Here is a 23,689-nt window from a genome sequence, read left to right as displayed (position 1 = left end):
CTCCACAGGGACAAGGACCTGCCCGGTCCCCGAAGCGGGGTGCCCACCCCACGGGGCTGGCGGGGGTGGGCGGGCGCCTGTGTGGTTGGCAGGGGGGGCTTGTCCCCCTGGTCCCCGGCAGTGTGGGCGTCTGGAGAAGGGGTGTCCCCAGGCCCAGGCAGGCATGCCAGGGTGTCCCCAGCGCTGTCTCTTCCTGGAATGCGTAGTACGGTCCCGGGGGTGGGGGGCTGGAGTCATGTTGCTGGAAAGGCCGTGAATACGGCTTTCATTGTTCAACCACGACACAACCATGGAGAGTCCGCTTCTCCTTGTGCGGCGTTGGCACGGCGCTCCTCTGCACGTGGGTCCTGCCCGTCTGAAGGTTCAAACCTGTGGCCATGAAGTCTGCCATTTCCTCATTTCAGTTTCATGGAGAATTTTTTAAAGTCTCTCTCGAGAAGGAGTGCAAGTTGTAAGTGTGCGGCTTGAGGCATTTTCCCCAGGTGGCCACACACGTGTCCCCGGGACGAGGCGCAGCCCCTCCGCTCCCCGAGGGTCTGTGCCTGCAGCTGAGCTGGCCGTGCGAGAAAGAGAGAGAGAGAGAGAGAGAGAGAGAGCAGGCAGGAGTGGGGGGAAGGGCAGAGGGAGAAAGAATCCCAAGGAGACTCCACGCTGAGCGCGGAGCCTGAGGAAGGGATCGATCCCATGACCCTGATATCGTGAGCTGAGCCAAAATCAAGAGTCGTGCTTGACAGACTGCGCCCTCCAGTCTTGCCCGTTTTTCTACTGGGTTGTCTGTCTTTTCCTTCTGGTCTGCAAGAATTCTTCGTGCGTTCTGGGGAGGAGGCCTTGGTTCGGCCAGCGCGTTGCACGTCTCCACCCGGTTCGTGGCCTGACGGCTGGCTCCCTCGCGGGGTCTTCTGGGGAGCGGAGGCTCTTTGCCGTGACCTAGACCACTTTCTCAGCCATACCCCGTGGGCCCAGCGCCTTCGCTGTGCTGCTTAGGATTTGTTTCCCTTCCCCCAAAGTCATTCCTATTTATCTGCTGGAAGCTTTGCCGTGAGACCTTCTGCTCGGGTTCTACAGCCCACGCGGAATCACTACTTTCTGGGGCTGCCATAATGTTGAGATTAACGTTTTTCCCGGGGATAGCCAACGGCCCCACACGGGCGACGGAAAAGACCGTCCATTTCCCGCAGCTTTGCATCTGTGAGTTTGGTTCTGGGGTCTTTGTTCTGTTCTGTTGGTTTTAATTGGCGTTTTCCTGCCTGGCTAAGGAAGTTGATCGTCTTTTCTCGTGGGCATCGGTGCAGCTTCTTTTGTCAAGGGTCTGTTCAGAGCTTTCACCCATATTTAACTGAGGTGGGGTTGTTTTTGTTTGGTGTTTTTGTATTGATTTGTCAGAGTTTATCTGGATGCGAGTCCTTTGTCAGATCTACACGTTGCCTTTGCATTTCCTTAAGAATGCCTTTCAAGACCGGACGTACTTAATTATGATGAAATATAATTTATCGCATTTTCTTTTGTGAGTCACACCTTTGCTGTTCTAAGAAAACATCGCCTCCCCAGGGTGGCACAGAATGTCCTGTGTTTTCCTCTGCAAGGTTTATAGTTTTAGGTTTTACATTTAGCTCTATGATTCATTTTGAATTCATTTTTATGTCTTATGTAAGAGTCCAGGTTTTTTGTTTTGTTTTGTTTTGTTTTCCAAACACACATCCAGTTGTCCCAGCACCATTGTTGCAAAGACTGTGATTTCCCTATTGAAATAACCTGGCCACTTTGTCAAAAATCAATCGACCAATTCTGGACTTTCTATTCTGTTTCATTGATCTTTTATATTTATATCAGACTGTGTTGATTCCACTGGGCGTGATTCAAATTCTCTTAAACTTAGTGAAACATTTTATTTATTTCAGTTTTTTTTAAAAGATTTATTTTTGAGGGAAAGAAATGGAGTGCACGGCCTCGCCTGGGAGAGAGCCAGAGGGAAGGAGAGACTCTCAAGCAGACTCCCTGTTGAGCACGGAGGGGGGATCGCGACCTGAGCTGAAACGAAAAGTCGGATGCTCAAACCACTGTGCTCCCCGGCCCCCCTTTGCCCCTAAACTTACTGAGACATTTTCAATGACACATAGTCATTTCGGCACATAGTCTATCTTGGTGAATGTCCCACGTGCACATAGGAGGGAGGTGTATTTTGTTGTCCGAAGGTGGAGTGGTCTCTTAGTGCCAGTGTGGTCTCACCGGTTCACAGGTGGTTCACCTGTTGTTATGTGTCCTGTTTTTTGTTTTTTTTAAATTTTATTTATTTATGATAGTCACAGAGAGAGAGAGAGAGAGAGAGAGAGAGAGAGAGGCAGAGACACAGGCAGAGGGAGAAGCAGGCTCCATGCACCGGGAGCCCGATGTGGGATTCGATCCTGGGTCTCCAGGATCGCACCCTGGGCCAAAGGCAGGCGCCAAACCGCTGCGCCACCCAGGGATCCCACGTGTCCTGTTTTGTACCCAGAGGAGGACTAGGATCTCCTGTCCAAATTGTGGATTTAAGTGTTCTGTCAGGGTTGCCAGTTTTCTCTTCTGTGTTTATACCCTCTGTTATTAGGTGGATACAGACATTAAGTTCATTGGTTTTTTTTTTTTTTTTTAAGAATTATTCCCTTTTTTTTTTAAGATTTATTTATTTATTCATGATAGACACACACACAGAGAGGTGGAGACACAGGCAGAGGGAGAAGCAAGCTCCATGCAAGGAACCTGACGTGGGACTTGATCCCGTGACTCCAAGATCACACCCTGGGCCGAAGGCAGGCGCTAAACCGCTGAGCCACCGAGGGATCCCCGAATTATTCCCTTTTTAAAAAGATTTGTTTATTTGAGACCGAGAGAGTGAGTAGTGGCAAGGGGCGGAGGGAGAGGGAGAGAGAAACCGAAGCAGACTGTGCTCAACGCGGAACCTGAGATTGTGACCGAAGCCGAAACCAAGAGTCAGACGCTTGACCGACTGAGCCACCCGGGGCCCCTATACTTTTCATTGCTATGACATGTGAGGATAGTAAGTGCATCGTGTATGTTTTTCTTTCCTTTCACTTTTTAGCCGATCTAAAGCTTCATGTTTATAACCCAGTGCTTGTAAATAGCATATGGATAGGTCTTTCTTTTTTTTTTAAATAAATAAGATTTTATTTATTTATTCATAAGACACAGAGAGAGAGAGAGGCAGAGACACAAGCAGAGGGAGAAGCAGGCTCCACGCAGGGAGCCCGACGTGGGTCTCGATCTGGGGACCCCGGGATCCCGCCCCGGGCCGAAGGCAGGTGCTAAACCGCTGAGCCACCCAGGCGTCCCAGGTCTTGCTATTTTAAATCTCCTCTGACAATCTCTACCTTTTGGTTAGAATTATTAAGTCCCTTTATAGTTAATGTGATTGTCCGTGTGGTTGGTTGAAATCCCACCGTCTTGCTAATGGCTTCCTATTTTATCCTTGCTCTGTTCCCCCTTCTTCCTTACTATATTTTGGGATTGACTAAATACATTTACGCATATATAACTGCGCAGTAATATATGTTATATATATACCCACACACGCATTGTAGGTATTTATAGATAACGTAGTTTTAGGATTCCATGTCATTTCCACTCCTGGCTTATTAGCGCCGCGTCTTCGGTAATGCCTCCTTTGTGGCTCATATGGTGTATTCTGTACCCGTCGCAGTGCACTGGCCTCGTGTATAACGTGAGAACCTTAGAACTCACCAGGAACTTCCGTTCCCCATCCCCATCCTTCAAGCTACAGTTGTCATTTGCTTCACGTCTACATGTGGTAAATTTCACATTTTGTCGTTTTCATTTTGTGCGATTATGTTTTTCTTTTTTTTTTTTAAAGATTTTTAAATTTTATTTATTCATGACAGACACAGAGAGGGAGAGAGAGAGAGAGAGAGAGGCAGAGACACAGGCAGAGGGAGGAGCAGGCCCCATGCAGGGAGCCCGACGTGGGACGTGGGACTCTATCCCGGGCCTCCAGGATCACGCCCCGAGCTGAAGGCGGCGCTAAACCGCTGCGCCACCCGTGCTGCCCAGATTATGTTTTTCTTTCACGGCGCAGTGGAGGGATAACTTACACGCCATAAACCCTCCCCCCAGTTGTGAATGTACAATTCAATCGTTTTTAGTGACTTTATGGAGTTGTGCGACCATCACCACGATCCGTTCTGGGACGTTTCCGTCGCCCCAGACTCGTGAGCCTGTTTACGGTCCACGCCTGTGTCCACGCATAGCCCTAGTAATGTTGACTTCCTTCTGGCAAAGTACAGAAACTTCAATCCAGCGTGTGCGCTGGCCCCCGCCCCCTCCCGTGGTGGTCACATATGGGCCGCATCTGTATATGCTGCGATTCCAACGAGACGGCCCCGGGATGAGCGCCTCCCATCTGGGGAGTGGACAGACTGGCCTGTGCACTAACCCCGCCTGCCGGTCTGGGGAGTTGAGGCTGTTGCCGTGCTCACGTGGCTCCTCTGCCCCGGCTCACGTGGCCTGCAAAGCCTAGACTAGTCACTGTCTGGGCTTCTAGAGAAAAGTTGCCCAACCCCTGCTTCCTACAACCTCGTGCCTGTTTTTTTTTTTTTTTAAAGATTTTAATTATTTATTCATGAGACACACAGAGAGGCAGAGACACAGGCAGAGGGAGAAGCAGGCTCCCTCGACGGGGGACTCGATCCCGGGACCTGGGATCACGCCCTGGGCTGAAGGCAGATGCTCAACCGCTGAGCCGCCCAGGCGTCCCGTCGACTCCAGAATATCCATGGAGCCTGTTACAGTTGCTCTTCCTCGACGACAACCTCCCTTCACTGAGCGGTGGTATTTTCCACCTACAGCAGTTGCCGTGAAGTGTGCGCAGCCCCCTCCGTGGGCATTCAGAGAGCTCCCGGGAGTTCTGTTCCCTGGTATGCATCACAGGCTCTTGGCGTGTCGTGTAACTTTTGGCTGAGTGCTGGACACCGGGTGAGATTCCGCAGCCGCCGCGGACTCTGGCCGCCCCAGGGCTGTCATCGTTGTTACCCTGGGTTTGTTAGCGACTTCCTTGGCCTCCATCTGTGAAGTCCACTTTGTGCGGGCTCACTGCCATCTGGCCTCATGTCACAACCTCCCCACCCCTGCATGTGCTCTCAGACCCAGGGTCCAGGATGGGGCAATGCGGGCACAAACACAGTGCACGGCCTCGCCCGGGCCCCGTCCCCCGTCCCGCCGGGGTCCACCATCTGGTCTCCCCACCTACAAGGCTCCACTGACTCAGCCTCTCTCTTTGCAGTGTCTGGCCGGCAGCTGCAGCCCGAGGAGCCAGATGCAGAAACGGAAGAGGACCAGTCTGTAAGCGAGGCCCCGGGAGCATGCACGCCCTCGCCACTCAGCCCCCAGCCTCTCCTGGGCCCCGGGCAGAGCCCAGGTGGCTGAGGGTTACCTGGTTTTTGTCTCCCACCAGGTGACGGAAGGACCCGTGGACGAGATCATTCGGCCACGCCCACAGGGGTCCTCACCTGTGTATGAATACGCCGCTGAGGGTGCCAGCTTTGGACTCCCGGTAAGGCTGCTGGACAGGGACCCCCAGGCTGAGGGACAGGCAGCTGGGGCCATGGGCAGCCGCGCCTCCTTCATCACCCCCCCATTTGTGCAACCACGCTGCCCTGCCTGCTGCCCACTGGGCCACAGTTATACCCCTCCCGCCATCCTCTCTGACCCCTCCGTCCCCCAGGACCCCTCCGATCAGTGGGCCAAGACGCAGCTGAGGTAGTGCACGCGTGTGGGAGAGAGGCTCAGTGCTCTGGATGTGTGCACACTCGCGTGTCTCTGGAGACGAGGCCCGGGGGCGGGGGGCGGGCATGGGAGCAGGTGAATTTACTAAAGGACTTGTTCTTGCTGTGTTTCCTTCTTACCCTGCACACAAAACCCCAGTTCCTGTGGGGTTTCCCTGGGCGTGGGTGCGGTGCCCGAGGCCGGGCCCTGCAGGAAGCAGCAGGACCGAGAGTCACCGAGCCCCCTTCCCATGAGACCAGCGCCCTGTGCACGCAGCACTGCTCTGGGGCCTCCTGGCCTCCCGAGTCCTTCCCTGGGCCGGGTAGGGGGTGACCTCTGGCATCTGTGGCCGCAGGACACACCAAGCAGGCGGGCTTCCTCGGGCTCTGGAGGACGGAGATCCTGGTGGAAGCGAGACTCAGGGGACTCACGGACGTTCTCCAGGATGAGTCGTAGGCAGGTGGGTGAGGCAGTGCCTGAGGGTCAGGGAGCTGGGGTCTCTGCAGGGGCCCCTGGAGGCCAGACCCCCGGCCGGGCAGACCCAGGCACACAGACCTCAGTGTTCTCGGCTCTACAATGGGCAAAGTGCTGCCCGCTTCCTACACAAAGCGTGGAAGGTGCTAGATTCTGGGGCCTCCCAGTGAGGAGGGTGCCCTGCCCCGAGGCAGCATGTGCTGTCATCGGTGGCTCCCTCAGTTCTAAAGCTCTGCTGGACCCAAAGCGCTGGTCGCACTGTCTGCTGCGTCAGACTTGCCCTCGTGACCCTCCTGTGTTTGAACACCAGCCTCCTTGCGTGCCTTTGACGCTCGGAGTGCGTGTGAAGAATGAACAAGCCTTTGGCCGCTGAAGGCCCCCCTGTTTGCTCACCGAGCCTCCTGGGCCCGGACTCGGCTCCCTAGTGCTGGCAGGAGGGGTGCCGCTCCCACGGGACGTGGCCGGCAGCTGGCTCTCCTCCAGCGCGTGGACGCAGCGGCCTGGGCCCTGGCTGGGGGCTCCCACTCGTGCCCTGTGTCCCCCGGATGATGGGCGGGACTCTGGGGTCCCCGTGCTCATGGGAGGTAGGGCCCCACACCGATGCCCACGATGGCATAGGAAGAAGCTCACGATAGCCCTGACCTGCTTCTGCTCCGGTCCACGCAGGAGGCAACAGAGGTGACGCTGCAGACCGAGGTGGAAGCTGGGGCCAGCGGCTACAGCGTCACAGGTGGCGGGGACCAGGGCATTTTTGTTAAGCAAGTGCTGAAGGACTCCTCAGCTGCCAAGCTCTTCAGCCTAAGAGAAGGTGTGCTGACCACCCCCACCTCGGGGTCCCCGACGGGACGGGAGGGACCTGGGGGGAAATGGGCCATACCTATACCTCGGGGTGCCCCTGTTGACGCTGCCCAGACAAGTCCAGGCGGCGGCCACCGGCCGTGCAGGGCTTCCTCGCCGGGGCCGCGGGGTGGCCTCCTTCCCAGCAGGGCCCCTGGAGGCCGGGGTGGGCTCCCTGTCAGGGGGGCCTGTCTCACGTGCCCCTGGAGTCGCATCTGTCCAGGTCATGGCGGGACCGGGAGCTGACGCCCAGGACCCACCCTGTCTTTCTCTAGGCGATCAGCTGCTCAGCGCGACCATATTCTTTGACAACATTAAATATGAAGACGCTCTCAAAATTCTCCAGTACTCAGAGCCCTACAAGGTTCAGTTCCAAATCAAACGGAAACATCCTGCCGCAGAGGACGAGGAAGGGGCCTCGAGCGGGGCTCAGCTTGGCCCGGAGGGCAGCGAGGGGCAGGTGAGGCAGCACGGGCGCAGAGGCTGGGCCCCGTCGGGCCTCCCCGCCCCCGGGACTGGGGCTGGGGGGTGCCACCAAACCGTCCTCTGTGCTCTGAGCCCAGGGCTCAGATGTCTTGTTCCAGCAGCGCCAACTTCACTGTCCTTGTGTTTCAGGACAAAGATGTTGCCGATGGGTGCAGAGAGACCCCCCCGCAGACCCTGGAGGGGAGCGGAGACCGGGAGAGACTGCTCGCCAAGCCCAGGGAGGGCAGAGGCAGGCGTCCCCAGAAGGAGAGGCTCTCCTGGCCCAAATTCCAATCAATAACGAGCAAGCGCAGGCCAGGCCCGCGGAGGTCACACAGCTCCTCCGAGGCCTATGGGCGGGGAGGTGCCCCCGAAGTGTCCCCCACAAGCACAGACACGGAGGCACAGCTGCCAGCAGAGGAGCAGGAGCACAAGGCAGACCCCGACGACCAGCGGAGGAGGAGCTTCCTGAACCTGAGATTCAGGGTGCGCTCAGGGAAGGCTCCCACGCTGGAGGGGCGACCGGGCACGGCAGGCCAAGTCGGACCACTCGCGGCCGGCGCTGTGGAGGAGGCTGGATCCCACGAGGACAGCCAAAAGGCCAGTGAGGCCACCATGGACAGCAGGAGAGAGGACAGGACGGCAGAGGTGCCAGAGGGGCCACTGGCTCTGCCCAGCCAGGGAGCCCTGGGGGAAGGCGCGAGCGAGGCATCCAGGCACCGGAGGAAGACAAAGGAGGCGAAGGACCAGGAGGACGCTGTGTCCGAAGGAAGGCCGGGGCCGGGCTCAGCCCCACGACAAGGTGGGGTACACCACGGCATAGAAATTGGGATTGCCAGATCGGCTCTGCAGAGCAAAGGAGACACACAGGGCCGCCAACCAGAATTCCAAATCCAAATCCCCACCACCTTAAAAACACCGCGGTTTAAATTTGCCAAGGAAAGAATACAAGATACAGAGGATGCCACAGCAGTGCAGGGACAGGTGCACGGGCAGGCAGGGACCCTGGCAGAGAAGGCCCTCTTCACAGAGGAGGGGCGGCAGGAACCCGAGGCACCTGCACCCAGGAGACCCTCAGTACACCTGCTAGAACAAGAGGGAGGAGCTGAGGGAGCCGCAGCAGCTCACGGGGATGGACACCAGAAAGAAGGAGAAAAGGACAGAGATGGGAAGGAGGACCGGACTACAACGCTCAGGTTCAAAATTCCCTCTTTTGGGTGGTCACCCAGGAAGGATGGGAAACCAGCAGGAGAAAAACCAGAGCTGGAACTGGACGGAAAAGGAAGAAGCACCATTACAGTGTCCACGCTGCACACTGAGGAAAGAACAACACGGATAGAGGATGAGGAAAGAAAACCTGACACCCCAGGGATACACCCAACAGTGGGTGAGGACCTAAGATCCGACGGACAAAGGAAGCAGGCCGACCTGTCCCTGGGAGACAAGGGGGTGGCCGCCAGAGACAGCAAGTTCAAACTGCCAAAGTTCAAGATGCCGTCCTTTGGCGCGTCGACGCCGAGCAAGTCCTTGGAGGCGTCCGTGGACGTGTCCGTGCCCAAGATCCAGGCCGAAGTGTCCGTGCCCTCCGTAGAGGCCGACGTCAAGACCACTGATGTGACCGTTGAGCTCCCACCTGCCGACCTAGAGCTCACAACCCCCGCGGCGGGCCTGAAGCTCCCTGAGGGCCAAGTGCCCGAGGAGGAGCCCCAGGAGCCCTCGGCCGCAGCCGGACTCAAGGGCCACCTGCCCAAGGTACAGATGCCCAGCCTCAAGATGCCCAAAGTGGACATCAAGGCGCCGCAGGTGGACATCAAGGCGCCCAAACTGGACCTGAAGGGCCCCAAAGCCGAGGTGAGCGGCCCCGACGTGGACGTGACCCTGCCCAGCGTGGAGGTGGACACCCAGGTGCCCGGCGCCAAGCTGGAGGCCGACCTGTCCCTGGGAGACAAGGGGGTGGCCGCCAGAGACAGCAAGTTCAAAATGCCAAAGTTCAAGATGCCGTCCTTTGGCGCGTCGACGCCGAGCAAGGATTTGGGAACTTCCGTGGACGTGTCCGTGCCCAAGGTCGGAGTGGAGGCCACCCTGCCCTCCGTGGGAGGGGAGATGCGAGCTCCCGAGGCTGCCGTCCAACTGCCCACTGCCGATGTGGACCTCCCTGGGGGAGAGCTGGAGGTGTCCCTGCCCGAGGGAGAGGTGTCTGTGTCCGGGCTCAAGGGCAAAGCAGAAGGAGTCAAGATCAAGGGACAGCTGCCCAAGGTCCACATGCCCAGCCTCAAGATGCCCAAAGTGGACATCACGGCCCCGCAGGTGGACATCAAGGCGCCCCAGGTGGACATCAAGGCGCCGCAGGTGGACATCAAGGCGCCCAAACTGGACGTGAAGGGCCCCAAAGCCGAGGTGAGCGCCCCCGACGTGGACGTGTCCCTGCCCAGCGTGGAGGTGGACACCCAGGTGCCCGGCGCCAAGCTGGAGGCCGACCTGTCCCTGGGAGACAAGGGGGTGGCCGCCAGAGACAGCAAGTTCAAACTGCCAAAGTTCAAGATGCCGTCCTTTGGCGCGTCGACGCCGAGCAAGTCCTTGGAGGCGTCCGTGGACGTGTCCGTGCCCAAGATCCAGGCCGAAGTGTCCGTGCCCTCCGTAGAGGCCGACGTCAAGACCACTGATGTGACCGTTGAGCTCCCACCTGCCGACCTAGAGCTCACAACCCCCGCGGCGGGCCTGAAGCTCCCTGAGGGCCAAGTGCCCGAGGGGGAGCCCCAGGAGCCCTCGGCCGCAGCCGGACTCAAGGGCCACCTGCCCAAGGTACAGATGCCCAGCCTCAAGATGCCCAAAGTGGACATCAAGGCGCCGCAGGTGGACATCAAGGCGCCCAAACTGGACCTGAAGGGCCCCAAAGCCGAGGTGAGCGGCCCCGACGTGGACGTGACCCTGCCCAGCGTGGAGGTGGACACCCAGGTGCCCGGCGCCAAGCTGGAGGCCGACCTGTCCCTGGGAGACAAGGGGGTGGCCGCCAGAGACAGCAAGTTCAAAATGCCAAAGTTCAAGATGCCGTCCTTTGGCGCGTCGACGCCGAGCAAGGATTTGGGAACTTCCGTGGACGTGTCCGTGCCCAAGGTCGGAGTGGAGGCCACCCTGCCCTCCGTGGGAGGGGAGATGCGAGCTCCCGAGGCTGCCGTCCAACTGCCCACTGCCGATGTGGACCTCCCTGGGGGAGAGCTGGAGGTGTCCCTGCCCGAGGGAGAGGTGTCTGTGTCCGGGCTCAAGGGCAAAGCAGAAGGAGTCAAGATCAAGGGACAGCTGCCCAAGGTCCACATGCCCAGCCTCAAGATGCCCAAAGTGGACATCACGGCCCCGCAGGTGGACATCAAGGCGCCCCAGGTGGACATCAAGGCGCCGCAGGTGGACATCAAGGCGCCCAAACTGGACGTGAAGGGCCCCAAAGCCGAGGTGAGCGCCCCCGACGTGGACGTGACCCTGCCCAGCGTGGAGGTGGACACCCAGGTGCCCGGCGCCAAGCTGGAGGCCGACCTGTCCCTGGGAGACAAGGGGGTGGCCGCCAGAGACAGCAAGTTCAAAATGCCAAAGTTCAAGATGCCGTCCTTTGGCGCGTCGACGCCGAGCAAGTCCTTGGAGGCGTCCGTGGACGTGTCCGTGCCCAAGATCCAGGCCGAAGTGTCCGTGCCCTCCGTAGAGGCCGACGTCAAGACCACTGATGTGACCGTTGAGCTCCCACCTGCCGACCTAGAGCTCACAACCCCCGCGGCGGGCCTGAAGCTCCCTGAGGGCCAAGTGCCCGAGGGGGAGCCCCAGGAGCCCTCGGCCGCAGCCGGACTCAAGGGCCACCTGCCCAAGGTACAGATGCCCAGCCTCAAGATGCCCAAAGTGGACATCAAGGCGCCGCAGGTGGACATCAAGGCGCCCAAACTGGACCTGAAGGGCCCCAAAGCCGAGGTGAGCGGCCCCGACGTGGACGTGACCCTGCCCAGCGTGGAGGTGGACACCCAGGTGCCCGGCGCCAAGCTGGAGGCCGACCTGTCCCTGGGAGACAAGGGGGTGGCCGCCAGAGACAGCAAGTTCAAAATGCCAAAGTTCAAGATGCCGTCCTTTGGCGCGTCGACGCCGAGCAAGGATTTGGGAACTTCCGTGGACGTGTCCGTGCCCAAGGTCGGAGTGGAGGCCACCCTGCCCTCCGTGGGAGGGGAGATGCGAGCTCCCGAGGCTGCCGTCCAACTGCCCACTGCCGATGTGGACCTCCCTGGGGGAGAGCTGGAGGTGTCCCTGCCCGAGGGAGAGGTGTCTGTGTCCGGGCTCAAGGGCAAAGCAGAAGGAGTCAAGATCAAGGGACAGCTGCCCAAGGTCCACATGCCCAGCCTCAAGATGCCCAAAGTGGACATCACGGCCCCGCAGGTGGACATCAAGGCGCCCCAGGTGGACATCAAGGCGCCGCAGGTGGACATCAAGGCGCCCAAACTGGACGTGAAGGGCCCCAAAGCCGAGGTGAGCGCCCCCGACGTGGACGTGTCCCTGCCCAGCGTGGAGGTGGACACCCAGGTGCCCGGCGCCAAGCTGGAGGCCGACCTGTCCCTGGGAGACAAGGGGGTGGCCGCCAGAGACAGCAAGTTCAAACTGCCAAAGTTCAAGATGCCGTCCTTTGGCGCGTCGACGCCGAGCAAGTCCTTGGAGGCGTCCGTGGACGTGTCCGTGCCCAAGATCCAGGCCGAAGTGTCCGTGCCCTCCGTAGAGGCCGACGTCAAGACCACTGATGTGACCGTTGAGCTCCCACCTGCCGACCTAGAGCTCACAACCCCCGCGGCGGGCCTGAAGCTCCCTGAGGGCCAAGTGCCCGAGGGGGAGCCCCAGGAGCCCTCGGCCGCAGCCGGACTCAAGGGCCACCTGCCCAAGGTACAGATGCCCAGCCTCAAGATGCCCAAAGTGGACATCAAGGCGCCGCAGGTGGACATCAAGGCGCCCAAACTGGACCTGAAGGGCCCCAAAGCCGAGGTGAGCGGCCCCGACGTGGACGTGACCCTGCCCAGCGTGGAGGTGGACACCCAGGTGCCCGGCGCCAAGCTGGAGGCCGACCTGTCCCTGGGAGACAAGGGGGTGGCCGCCAGAGACAGCAAGTTCAAAATGCCAAAGTTCAAGATGCCGTCCTTTGGCGCGTCGACGCCGAGCAAGGATTTGGGAACTTCCGTGGACGTGTCCGTGCCCAAGGTCGGAGTGGAGGCCACCCTGCCCTCCGTGGGAGGGGAGATGCGAGCTCCCGAGGCTGCCGTCCAACTGCCCACTGCCGATGTGGACCTCCCTGGGGGAGAGCTGGAGGTGTCCCTGCCCGAGGGAGAGGTGTCTGTGTCCGGGCTCAAGGGCAAAGCAGAAGGAGTCAAGATCAAGGGACAGCTGCCCAAGGTCCACATGCCCAGCCTCAAGATGCCCAAAGTGGACATCACGGCCCCGCAGGTGGACATCAAGGCGCCCCAGGTGGACATCAAGGCGCCGCAGGTGGACATCAAGGCGCCCAAACTGGACGTGAAGGGCCCCAAAGCCGAGGTGAGCGCCCCCGACGTGGACGTGACCCTGCCCAGCGTGGAGGTGGACACCCAGGTGCCCGGCGCCAAGCTGGAGGCCGACCTGTCCCTGGGAGACAAGGGGGTGGCCGCCAGAGACAGCAAGTTCAAAATGCCAAAGTTCAAGATGCCATCCTTTGGCGCGTCGACGCCGAGCAAGTCCTTGGAGGCGTCCGTGGACGTGTCCGTGCCCAAGATCCAGGCCGAAGTGTCCGTGCCCTCCGTAGAGGCCGACGTCAAGACCACTGATGTGACCGTTGAGCTCCCACCTGCCGACCTAGAGCTCACAACCCCCGCGGCGGGCCTGAAGCTCCCTGAGGGCCAAGTGCCCGAGGGGGAGCCCCAGGAGCCCTCGGCCGCAGCCGGACTCAAGGGCCACCTGCCCAAGGTACAGATGCCCAGCCTCAAGATGCCCAAAGTGGACATCAAGGCGCCGCAGGTGGACATCAAGGCGCCCAAACTGGACCTGAAGGGCCCCAAAGCCGAGGTGAGCGGCCCCGACGTGGACGTGACCCTGCCCAGCGTGGAGGTGGACACCCAGGTGCCCGGCGCCAAGCTGGAGGCCGACCTGTCCCTGGGAGACAAGGGGGTGGCCGCCAGAGACAGCAAGTTCAAAATGCCAAAGTTCAAGATGCCGTCCTTTGGCGCGTCGACGCCGAGCAAGGATTTGGGAACTTCCGTGGACGTGTCCGTGCCCAAGGTCGGAGTGGAGGCCACCCTGCCCTCCGTGGGAGGGGAGATGCGAGCTCCCGAGGCTGCCGTCCAACTGCCCACTGCCGATGTGGACCTCCCTGGGGGAGAGCTGGAGGTGTCCCTGCCCGAGGGAGAGGTGTCTGTGTCCGGGCTCAAGGGCAAAGCAGAAGGAGTCAAGATCAAGGGACAGCTGCCCAAGGTCCACATGCCCAGCCTCAAGATGCCCAAAGTGGACATCACGGCCCCGCAGGTGGACATCAAGGCGCCCCAGGTGGACATCAAGGCGCCGCAGGTGGACATCAAGGCGCCCAAACTGGACGTGAAGGGCCCCAAAGCCGAGGTGAGCGCCCCCGACGTGGACGTGTCCCTGCCCAGCGTGGAGGTGGACACCCAGGTGCCCGGCGCCAAGCTGGAGGCCGACCTGTCCCTGGGAGACAAGGGGGTGGCCGCCAGAGACAGCAAGTTCAAACTGCCAAAGTTCAAGATGCCGTCCTTTGGCGCGTCGACGCCGAGCAAGTCCTTGGAGGCGTCCGTGGACGTGTCCGTGCCCAAGATCCAGGCCGAAGTGTCCGTGCCCTCCGTAGAGGCCGACGTCAAGACCACTGATGTGACCGTTGAGCTCCCACCTGCCGACCTGGAGCTCACAACCCCCGCGGCGGGCCTGAAGCTCCCTGAGGGCCAAGTGCCCGAGGGGGAGCCCCAGGAGCCCTCGGCCGCAGCCGGACTCAAGGGCCACCTGCCCAAGGTACAGATGCCCAGCCTCAAGATGCCCAAAGTGGACATCAAGGCGCCGCAGGTGGACATCAAGGCGCCCAAACTGGACCTGAAGGGCCCCAAAGCCGAGGTGAGCGGCCCCGACGTGGACGTGACCCTGCCCAGCGTGGAGGTGGACACCCAGGTGCCCGGCGCCAAGCTGGAGGCCGACCTGTCCCTGGGAGACAAGGGGGTGGCCGCCAGAGACAGCAAGTTCAAAATGCCAAAGTTCAAGATGCCGTCCTTTGGCGCGTCGACGCCGAGCAAGGATTTGGGAACTTCCGTGGACGTGTCCGTGCCCAAGGTCGGAGTGGAGGCCACCCTGCCCTCCGTGGGAGGGGAGATGCGAGCTCCCGAGGCTGCCGTCCAACTGCCCACTGCCGATGTGGACCTCCCTGGGGGAGAGCTGGAGGTGTCCCTGCCCGAGGGAGAGGTGTCTGTGTCCGGGCTCAAGGGCAAAGCAGAAGGAGTCAAGATCAAGGGACAGCTGCCCAAGGTCCACATGCCCAGCCTCAAGATGCCCAAAGTGGACATCACGGCCCCGCAGGTGGACATCAAGGCGCCCCAGGTGGACATCAAGGAGCCGCAGGTGGACATCAAGGCGCCCAAACTGGACGTGAAGGGCCCCAAAGCCGAGGTGAGCGCCCCCGACGTGGACGTGACCCTGCCCAGCGTGGAGGTGGACACCCAGGTGCCCGGCGCCAAGCTGGAGGCCGACCTGTCCCTGGGAGACAAGGGGGTGGCCGCCAGAGACAGCAAGTTCAAAATGCCAAAGTTCAAGATGCCATCCTTTGGCGCGTCGACGCCGAGCAAGTCCTTGGAGGCGTCCGTGGACGTGTCCGTGCCCAAGATCCAGGCCGAAGTGTCCGTGCCCTCCGTAGAGGCCGACGTCAAGACCACTGATGTGACCGTTGAGCTCCCACCTGCCGACCTAGAGCTCACAACCCCCGCGGCGGGCCTGAAGCTCCCTGAGGGCCAAGTGCCCGAGGGGGAGCCCCAGGAGCCCTCGGCCGCAGCCGGACTCAAGGGCCACCTGCCCAAGGTACAGATGCCCAGCCTCAAGATGCCCAAAGTGGACATCAAGGCGCCGCAGGTGGACATCAAGGCGCCCAAACTGGACCTGAAGGGCCCCAAAGCCGAGGTGAGCGGCCCCGACGTGGACGTGACCCTGCCCAGCGTGGAGGTGGACACCCAGGTGCCCGGCGCCAAGCTGGAGGCCGACCTGTCCCTGGGAGACAAGGGGGTGGCCGCCAGAGACAGCAAGTTCAAAATGCCAAAGTTCAAGATGCCGTCCTTTGGCGCGTCGACGCCGAGCAAGGATTTGGGAACTTCCGTGGACGTGTCCGTGCCCAAGGTCGGAGTGGAGGCCACCCTGCCCTCCGTGGGAGGGGAGATGCGAGCTCCCGAGGCTGCCGTCCAACTGCCCACTGCCGATGTGGACCTCCCTGGGGGAGAGCTGGAGGTGTCCCTGCCCGAGGGAGAGGTGTCTGTGTCCGGGCTCAAGGGCAAAGCAGAAGGAGTCAAGATCAAGGGACAGCTGCCCAAGGTCCACATGCCCAGCCTCAAGATGCCCAAAGTGGACATCACGGCCCCGCAGGTGGACATCAAGGCGCCCCAGGTGGACATCAAGGCGCCGCAGGTGGACATCAAGGCGCCCAAACTGGACGTGAAGGGCCCCAAAGCCGAGGTGAGCGCCCCCGACGTGGACGTGACCCTGCCCAGCGTGGAGGTGGACACCCAGGTGCCCGGCGCCAAGCTGGAGGCCGACCTGTCCCTGGGAGACAAGGGGGTGGCCGCCAGAGACAGCAAGTTCAAAATGCCAAAGTTCAAGATGCCGTCCTTTGGCGCGTCGACGCCGAGCAAGTCCTTGGAGGCGTCCGTGGACGTGTCCGTGCCCAAGATCCAGGCCGAAGTGTCCGTGCCCTCCGTAGAGGCCGACGTCAAGACCACTGATGTGACCGTTGAGCTCCCACCTGCCGACCTGGAGCTCACAACCCCCGCGGCGGGCCTGAAGCTCCCTGAGGGCCAAGTGCCCGAGGGGGAGCCCCAGGAGCCCTCGGCCGCAGCCGGACTCAAGGGCCACCTGCCCAAGGTACAGATGCCCAGCCTCAAGATGCCCAAAGTGGACATCAAGGCGCCGCAGGTGGACATCAAGGCGCCCAAACTGGACCTGAAGGGCCCCAAAGCCGAGGTGAGCGGCCCCGACGTGGACGTGACCCTGCCCAGCGTGGAGGTGGACACCCAGGTGCCCGGCGCCAAGCTGGAGGCCGACCTGTCCCTGGGAGACAAGGGGGTGGCCGCCAGAGACAGCAAGTTCAAAATGCCAAAGTTCAAGATGCCGTCCTTTGGCGCGTCGACGCCGAGCAAGGATTTGGGAACTTCCGTGGACGTGTCCGTGCCCAAGGTCGGAGTGGAGGCCACCCTGCCCTCCGTGGGAGGGGAGATGCGAGCTCCCGAGGCTGCCGTCCAACTGCCCACTGCCGATGTGGACCTCCCTGGGGGAGAGCTGGAGGTGTCCCTGCCCGAGGGAGAGGTGTCTGTGTCCGGGCTCAAGGGCAAAGCAGAAGGAGTCAAGATCAAGGGACAGCTGCCCAAGGTCCACATGCCCAGCCTCAAGATGCCCAAAGTGGACATCACGGCCCCGCAGGTGGACATCAAGGCGCCCCAGGTGGACATCAAGGCGCCGCAGGTGGACATCAAGGCGCCCAAACTGGACGTGAAGGGCCCCAAAGCCGAGGTGAGCGCCCCCGACGTGGACGTGTCCCTGCCCAGCGTGGAGGTGGACACCCAGGTGCCCGGCGCCAAGCTGGAGGCCGACCTGTCCCTGGGAGACAAGGGGGTGGCCGCCAGAGACAGCAAGTTCAAACTGCCAAAGTTCAAGATGCCGTCCTTTGGCGCGTCGACGCCGAGCAAGTCCTTGGAGGCGTCCGTGGACGTGTCCGTGCCCAAGATCCAGGCCGAAGTGTCCGTGCCCTCCGTAGAGGCCGACGTCAAGACCACTGATGTGACCGTTGAGCTCCCACCTGCCGACCTAGAGCTCACAACCCCCGCGGCGGGCCTGAAGCTCCCTGAGGGCCAAGTGCCCGAGGGGGAGCCCCAGGAGCCCTCGGCCGCAGCCGGACTCAAGGGCCACCTGCCCAAGGTACAGATGCCCAGCCTCAAGATGCCCAAAGTGGACATCAAGGCGCCGCAGGTGGACATCAAGGCGCCCAAACTGGACCTGAAGGGCCCCAAAGCCGAGGTGAGCGGCCCCGACGTGGACGTGACCCTGCCCAGCGTGGAGGTGGACACCCAGGTGCCCGGCGCCAAGCTGGAGGCCGACCTGTCCCTGGGAGACAAGGGGGTGGCCGCCAGAGACAGCAAGTTCAAAATGCCAAAGTTCAAGATGCCGTCCTTTGGCGCGTCGACGCCGAGCAAGGATTTGGGAACTTCCGTGGACGTGTCCGTGCCCAAGGTCGGAGTGGAGGCCACCCTGCCCTCCGTGGGAGGGGAGATGCGAGCTCCCGAGGCTGCCGTCCAACTGCCCACTGCCGATGTGGACCTCCCTGGGGGAGAGCTGGAGGTGTCCCTGCCCGAGGGAGAGGTGTCTGTGTCCGGGCTCAAGGGCAAAGCAGAAGGAGTCAAGATCAAGGGACAGCTGCCCAAGGTCCACATGCCCAGCCTCAAGATGCCCAAAGTGGACATCACGGCCCCGCAGGTGGACATCAAGGCGCCCCAGGTGGACATCAAGGCGCCGCAGGTGGACATCAAGGCGCCCAAACTGGACGTGAAGGGCCCCAAAGCCGAGGTGAGCGCCCCCGACGTGGACGTGACCCTGCCCAGCGTGGAGGTGGACACCCAGGTGCCCGGCGCCAAGCTGGAGGCCGACCTGTCCCTGGGAGACAAGGGGGTGGCCGCCAGAGACAGCAAGTTCAAAATGCCAAAGTTCAAGATGCCGTCCTTTGGCGCGTCGACGCCGAGCAAGTCCTTGGAGGCGTCCGTGGACGTGTCCGTGCCCAAGATCCAGGCCGAAGTGTCCGTGCCCTCCGTAGAGGCCGACGTCAAGACCACTGATGTGACCGTTGAGCTCCCACCTGCCGACCTAGAGCTCACAACCCCCGCGGCGGGCCTGAAGCTCCCTGAGGGCCAAGTGCCCGAGGGGGAGCCCCAGGAGCCCTCGGCCGCAGCCGGACTCAAGGGCCACCTGCCCAAGGTACAGATGCCCAGCCTCAAGATGCCCAAAGTGGACATCAAGGCGCCGCAGGTGGACATCAAGGCGCCCAAACTGGACCTGAAGGGCCCCAAAGCCGAGGTGAGCGGCCCCGACGTGGACGTGACCCTGCCCAGCGTGGAGGTGGACACCCAGGTGCCCGGCGCCAAGCTGGAGGCCGACCTGTCCCTGGGAGACAAGGGGGTGGCCGCCAGAGACAGCAAGTTCAAAATGCCAAAGTTCAAGATGCCGTCCTTTGGCGCGTCGACGCCGAGCAAGGATTTGGGAACTTCCGTGGACGTGTCCGTGCCCAAGGTCGGAGTGGAGGCCACCCTGCCCTCCGTGGGAGGGGAGATGCGAGCTCCCGAGGCTGCCGTCCAACTGCCCACTGCCGATGTGGACCTCCCTGGGGGAGAGCTGGAGGTGTCCCTGCCCGAGGGAGAGGTGTCTGTGTCCGGGCTCAAGGGCAAAGCAGAAGGAGTCAAGATCAAGGGACAGCTGCCCAAGGTCCACATGCCCAGCCTCAAGATGCCCAAAGTGGACATCACGGCCCCGCAGGTGGACATCAAGGCGCCCCAGGTGGACATCAAGGCGCCGCAGGTGGACATCAAGGCGCCCAAACTGGACGTGAAGGGCCCCAAAGCCGAGGTGAGCGCCCCCGACGTGGACGTGTCCCTGCCCAGCGTGGAGGTGGACACCCAGGTGCCCGGCGCCAAGCTGGAGGCCGACCTGTCCCTGGGAGACAAGGGGGTGGCCGCCAGAGACAGCAAGTTCAAACTGCCAAAGTTCAAGATGCCGTCCTTTGGCGCGTCGACGCCGAGCAAGTCCTTGGAGGCGTCCGTGGACGTGTCCGTGCCCAAGATCCAGGCCGAAGTGTCCGTGCCCTCCGTAGAGGCCGACGTCAAGACCACTGATGTGACCGTTGAGCTCCCACCTGCCGACCTAGAGCTCACAACCCCCGCGGCGGGCCTGAAGCTCTCTGAGGGCCAAGTGCCCGAGGGGGAGCCCCAGGAGCCCTCGGCCGCAGCCGGACTCAAGGGCCACCTGCCCAAGGTACAGATGCCCAGCCTCAAGATGCCCAAAGTGGACATCAAGGCGCCGCAGGTGGACATCAAGGCGCCCAAACTGGACGTGAAGGGCCCCAAAGCCGAGGTGAGCGGCCCCGACGTGGACGTGACCCTGCCCAGCGTGGAGGTGGACACCCAGGTGCCCGGCGCCAAGCTGGAGGCCGACCTGTCCCTGGGAGACAAGGGAATCTCCGTCAGTCATCATGATCATCACAGTTTCCACGTGGAAAGTGATATTTCTTTGTCAGGTGGAAAAAGTGACGAAAAAAGTAAAAGTAAAAAATCTCTTTTTAAAATGCCCAAAGTCTTCTCTCCAACTGGTAAAACAGCTAAAAGCTCCATAACCTCTGTCCGGGAATCTGAGGTCGAGATCTCGAGCCCTGCTCCTTGTGATGGTGTCACTCTTACGAAGTTCCAGGTCACTGTCCCCAGAGTCCCCATCTCCCCCGAGCTGCCTTGTGAAACCCCGTCTGTGTCTCAAGCGGCATCTGAGCCGCCCAGCGCGGCCGGTGATGTTGACCTCACCTGCAGAGAGAGCCTTCTCCTGTCCCAGTCTGAAGGTCCCACGGCCCCAGTGGACACTGCACTTACTGAATCTTTAGGCAGGGTAACTTTCCCGAAGTTTCATCGACCGAAGTTCCGGGTGTCACTCCCCAAATCGGACCCTGGAGGAGTGGAGCCTGGAGGTGCAGAGTTTGCATCCCCCACGTCTCCTCCCCTCCCTGTGCAGGGGCCGGACTCCTCCTCCACGGAAGCCACGGCGTTCCCAATGCCAGGCAGCCAATTGCCACCTGCAGTTGTCTCTGCCGCCACCGCGGGCACCTCAGCAGAGCCCCTCGTGGAAGCCCCAGGTGACAGTACAGAGCGCAAGGGGAGAGGCAGTCCCGTAAAAGCACCAAGGCTGAAGCTCCCCTCTTTCAGCTGGTCCCCAAAGAAGGGGGCGGAGTCCAAAGCCGACCCTGGCGTCAGCGTGGTTATAGATGCAGGTGCTCTGGGTGCCCCGCCTGGGGTTCGTGTTCCACCCACAGAAGCGCATGGGGATGTGGCTCTTGGGAAGGAGGGAGAGGCTGGAGGGGTGAGAACGCAGGCCCTGGTCCTGCAGACGGTCGCCCCTCCTGGAGTGAAGGCTTCCACGGGAGGGGCCGGCCTGCTACCGGGAGACCCCGACCGGGCCCACACGGCCAGCGGGGAGGGTGGAATTGGGGGTGCTGGCGCCGCCGCGGGTCCCCCAGAAGGGGCGGACGTGAACCTCCACCTGCCACCGGCCCGTGTTCCCAGTTCTGACCTCAGACCCGGCGGTGCCACAGTGGAGGGGAGCCTGTCTACGGGTGACCTTCCTGTTTCCAAACACGGCCTGTCTTTCGGAGGCAGCGCCAAGGAATCCGGGCTCGGGGACAGCTCAACAAGCCAGCTTTGTGGGGAGGGGACAGCCCCCTCAGCAGAAGACCCCCTTCTGCTATCCCCGACAGTGGGGAGCCCGGAGCGGGCCGCAGCCGCAGGAGGGGCGCCGGCGGGGTCCAGGGAGAGCTGGTTTAGGATGCCCTCGCTCCGCCTGCCTGGCTTCAGACGCCCCTCCAAGGAGAGAGCCGGGTCTGCGGGACTGGGGGCCCAGAGCCCCACATCTGCTGCCAGCGCTCCAGGGGAAGGAGAGGCACCGGCTGCAGTGCAGGGTCAGGACGACCGTGTACCCGGGTCAGAGGTGGACGCCCCTAAGTCCCCGCAGCCCCTGGAGGCCGGTGCAGACGGGGCGGCTGCTGGCAGCCCGGCTCCCTCCTACTCGGATGTTCTACAGAGGCACCTGGACCTTCACGCCCCTGCGGCAGGGGTATTGGCCTCCGAGGCCAGGGTCCGGCCCGGCGCAGGCTCCCTGCCCCTCCAGGTGCACGGGGCACCCGCAGAGCCCTGCGCCCCTCGGGGAGATGCAGGCCGGCCCCCTGTTCCTGGGCCAGCAGGCCAGGGCCCGGTCAGGGGGGCGGGGGGTGCCGAGGAGCCGCCTTCCCAGCCGGAGGGCCCCCTCAGACTGAGGGCTTCCAGCACCGATGTGCTGTCTCAGGTCTCCGTGGTCAACGTGGGTCAAGTCTGGGAAGACTCTGTGCTAAGCGTGCAGTTCCCCACCTTAACCGTGCCGCGGTTCAGCTTCCCGGCCCCCGGCTCGGAGGCTGATGTTTTCGTGCCCAGCCTCAGAGAGCTGCCCTGCACGCAGAGCGGGCCTGACACGGCCCTGCACGAGCAAGACCCTGGTGTGCGGGCCCCCGGCAGCCCGACAGCCGCCGAGGCCCGAGGCCCCTCGGAGGCCGCCCCCATCTGCAAGGTCCGGGTGCACATCCAGGGCGCGGAGGCCGAGAGCCGCCAGGTCACCGTGCACAGCACAGTGACGGCCGTGTACACTGAGCTCTCAGGGCCCGAGGCTTTTCCCACCCAGATCGTGCGGGAGTCAGAGGTCCCCGCATCTGAGACCCAAACACCCTCTTATGGGTTCTCCTTGCTGAAGGGGAGGGTCCCAGAGGCCCCGGCTCGGGCGCGGGTGCACGTGGTGACCGCCGACTCCGGGCCGAGGGGGCGCCTTCCGGAGGCCCCTGAACCAGTGGTCCCGGGAGCTGACCCCGTCTCTGGAGACCTCCAGCCCGACACCGGAGAGCCATTTGAAATCATCTCCACCAGTGTAGACCTGTCAGGACCCCCAGAGTGCTCATCCGACCTTCACTCTGGCCTCGTCCCTGCTGACAGCTGTTCCGACGAGGAGCCCGCGGAAATTCTGGAATTCCCGTCTGAGGAGGGCCAGGAGGCAGCCGCCGGCCTGGGAGGGGAGGGCAGGGCTCCCAGGGCAAGGCCGGAAGGTAAACGGGCCTCGGGTTTGTTCCGATTCTGGCTCCCGAGCGTCGGCTTCTCTTCCTCCGTGGCCGAGGCGAGCCCCGATGCCTTCGTGGAAGCCCCGAGCGCGGCCCCGGTGCAGACCCAGCCCGCGGCGCGGCCGCCTCCCTCCCAGGAGAAGGGGGGCTGGTTCCGATTCCCCAAGTTGGGGTTCTCTTCCTCCCCTGCCAAGAAAAGCAAAAGTGCAGAAGAAGAGGCGAGTCCGACCGAGCAAACTCCCCAAGACGAGGCAGGTACCTTCTATGACGCCCAAGAAAGCTTCTCCCCCGAAGAGCGGGGCGCCGGGGAGCGGGCCCCGGGGAGCATGGTGGCCTCGGCGGCGAGAACCGAGCTCATCCTGCTGGAGCCCGACGGGGCCGCCCGCCAGCCGTCCGCGCCCAGGCCCGCCAGCAAGTGAGCACCGGCTGGCGGAGTCCTCCGGGGAGGCCCCGCCGCTCGCAGTCCCGACCCCGCGTCCACCCCGCTCCCAGAGTAGGCCCCACGCCAGCCGCCGGACCCCTCCCACGTGGGGCCGGGGGGGCGGGGGCCGTGCCGGCTGCTGGGGTGCTGTCTCCATTACCCATGCTTCCAGAGACCCATCCCTGCAGAGCCCCTCGACGGAGGCTTGCTAATGTCCGCGGGTGCAGACGTCGGGTTGCTAAAGTCTGGCGCATCCCAGTGCCCGTGCAGCCCCGCGCGTGGTCCCCGAGCCCCCACCCCCCCGCAGTGTACACAATGCAGCCAGGCTGCGGGCGGAGCCTCCTCGGCTGTCCCCTGGACGGGCAATAAAGGACAAGATGCATCCCACCACACCGACTGCGAGGTCTTTTGTTCCGGGTCGGAACACCCCTGCTTGTGCTCCCCCCGAACTCATCTCTACGGGCTGCCCTAGAAGAGCAGGGCTGCTGCACGGCCCCTGGGACCTCGTGGTGGGCCGGGCGGGTAGTGGGCGCACTGTGGGCATAGCCGAGAGAGCCTGCCGTGAGCCGGGGCCGGGGCAGGGTGCTGGCAGCGGGTTGGGTGCT

General features: G+C 62.3%; 1 protein-coding gene across 4 annotated transcripts in view; it reads left to right on the top strand.

Annotated features, from left to right (window-relative positions):
* AHNAK2 (AHNAK nucleoprotein 2) overlaps positions 1 to 23,471 on the top strand; it is a 33,104-nt gene extending 9,633 nt beyond the window's left edge. For 2 of the 4 annotated variants that reach the window (XM_072840160.1, XM_072840161.1), the window contains exons 2-7: positions 5,291 to 5,349; positions 5,462 to 5,560; positions 6,128 to 6,232; positions 6,913 to 7,054; positions 7,359 to 7,543; positions 7,699 to 23,471. In XM_072840160.1, the coding sequence (XP_072696261.1) occupies positions 5,291 to 5,349; positions 5,462 to 5,560; positions 6,128 to 6,232; positions 6,913 to 7,054; positions 7,359 to 7,543; positions 7,699 to 23,082 (15,974 nt within the window). In that variant the 3' untranslated portion in view covers positions 23,083 to 23,471. Of the gene's footprint in view, positions 1 to 4,768; positions 4,926 to 5,290; positions 5,350 to 5,461; positions 5,561 to 6,127; positions 6,233 to 6,912; positions 7,055 to 7,358; positions 7,544 to 7,698 lie in introns of those variants that run through there. The other 2 variants (XM_072840158.1, XM_072840159.1) reach the window with 2 other exon arrangements.
* The last annotated feature ends 218 nt before the right edge of the window (positions 23,472 to 23,689 follow it).

This window comes from Canis lupus, chromosome 9, assembly GCF_048164855.1.
Source record: "Canis lupus baileyi chromosome 9, mCanLup2.hap1, whole genome shotgun sequence".
Lineage (NCBI taxonomy): Eukaryota > Metazoa > Chordata > Mammalia > Carnivora > Canidae > Canis > Canis lupus.
The sequence above is the reverse complement of the archived record's forward strand: the minus strand, read 5'-3'. Positions and strand labels throughout refer to the sequence as shown.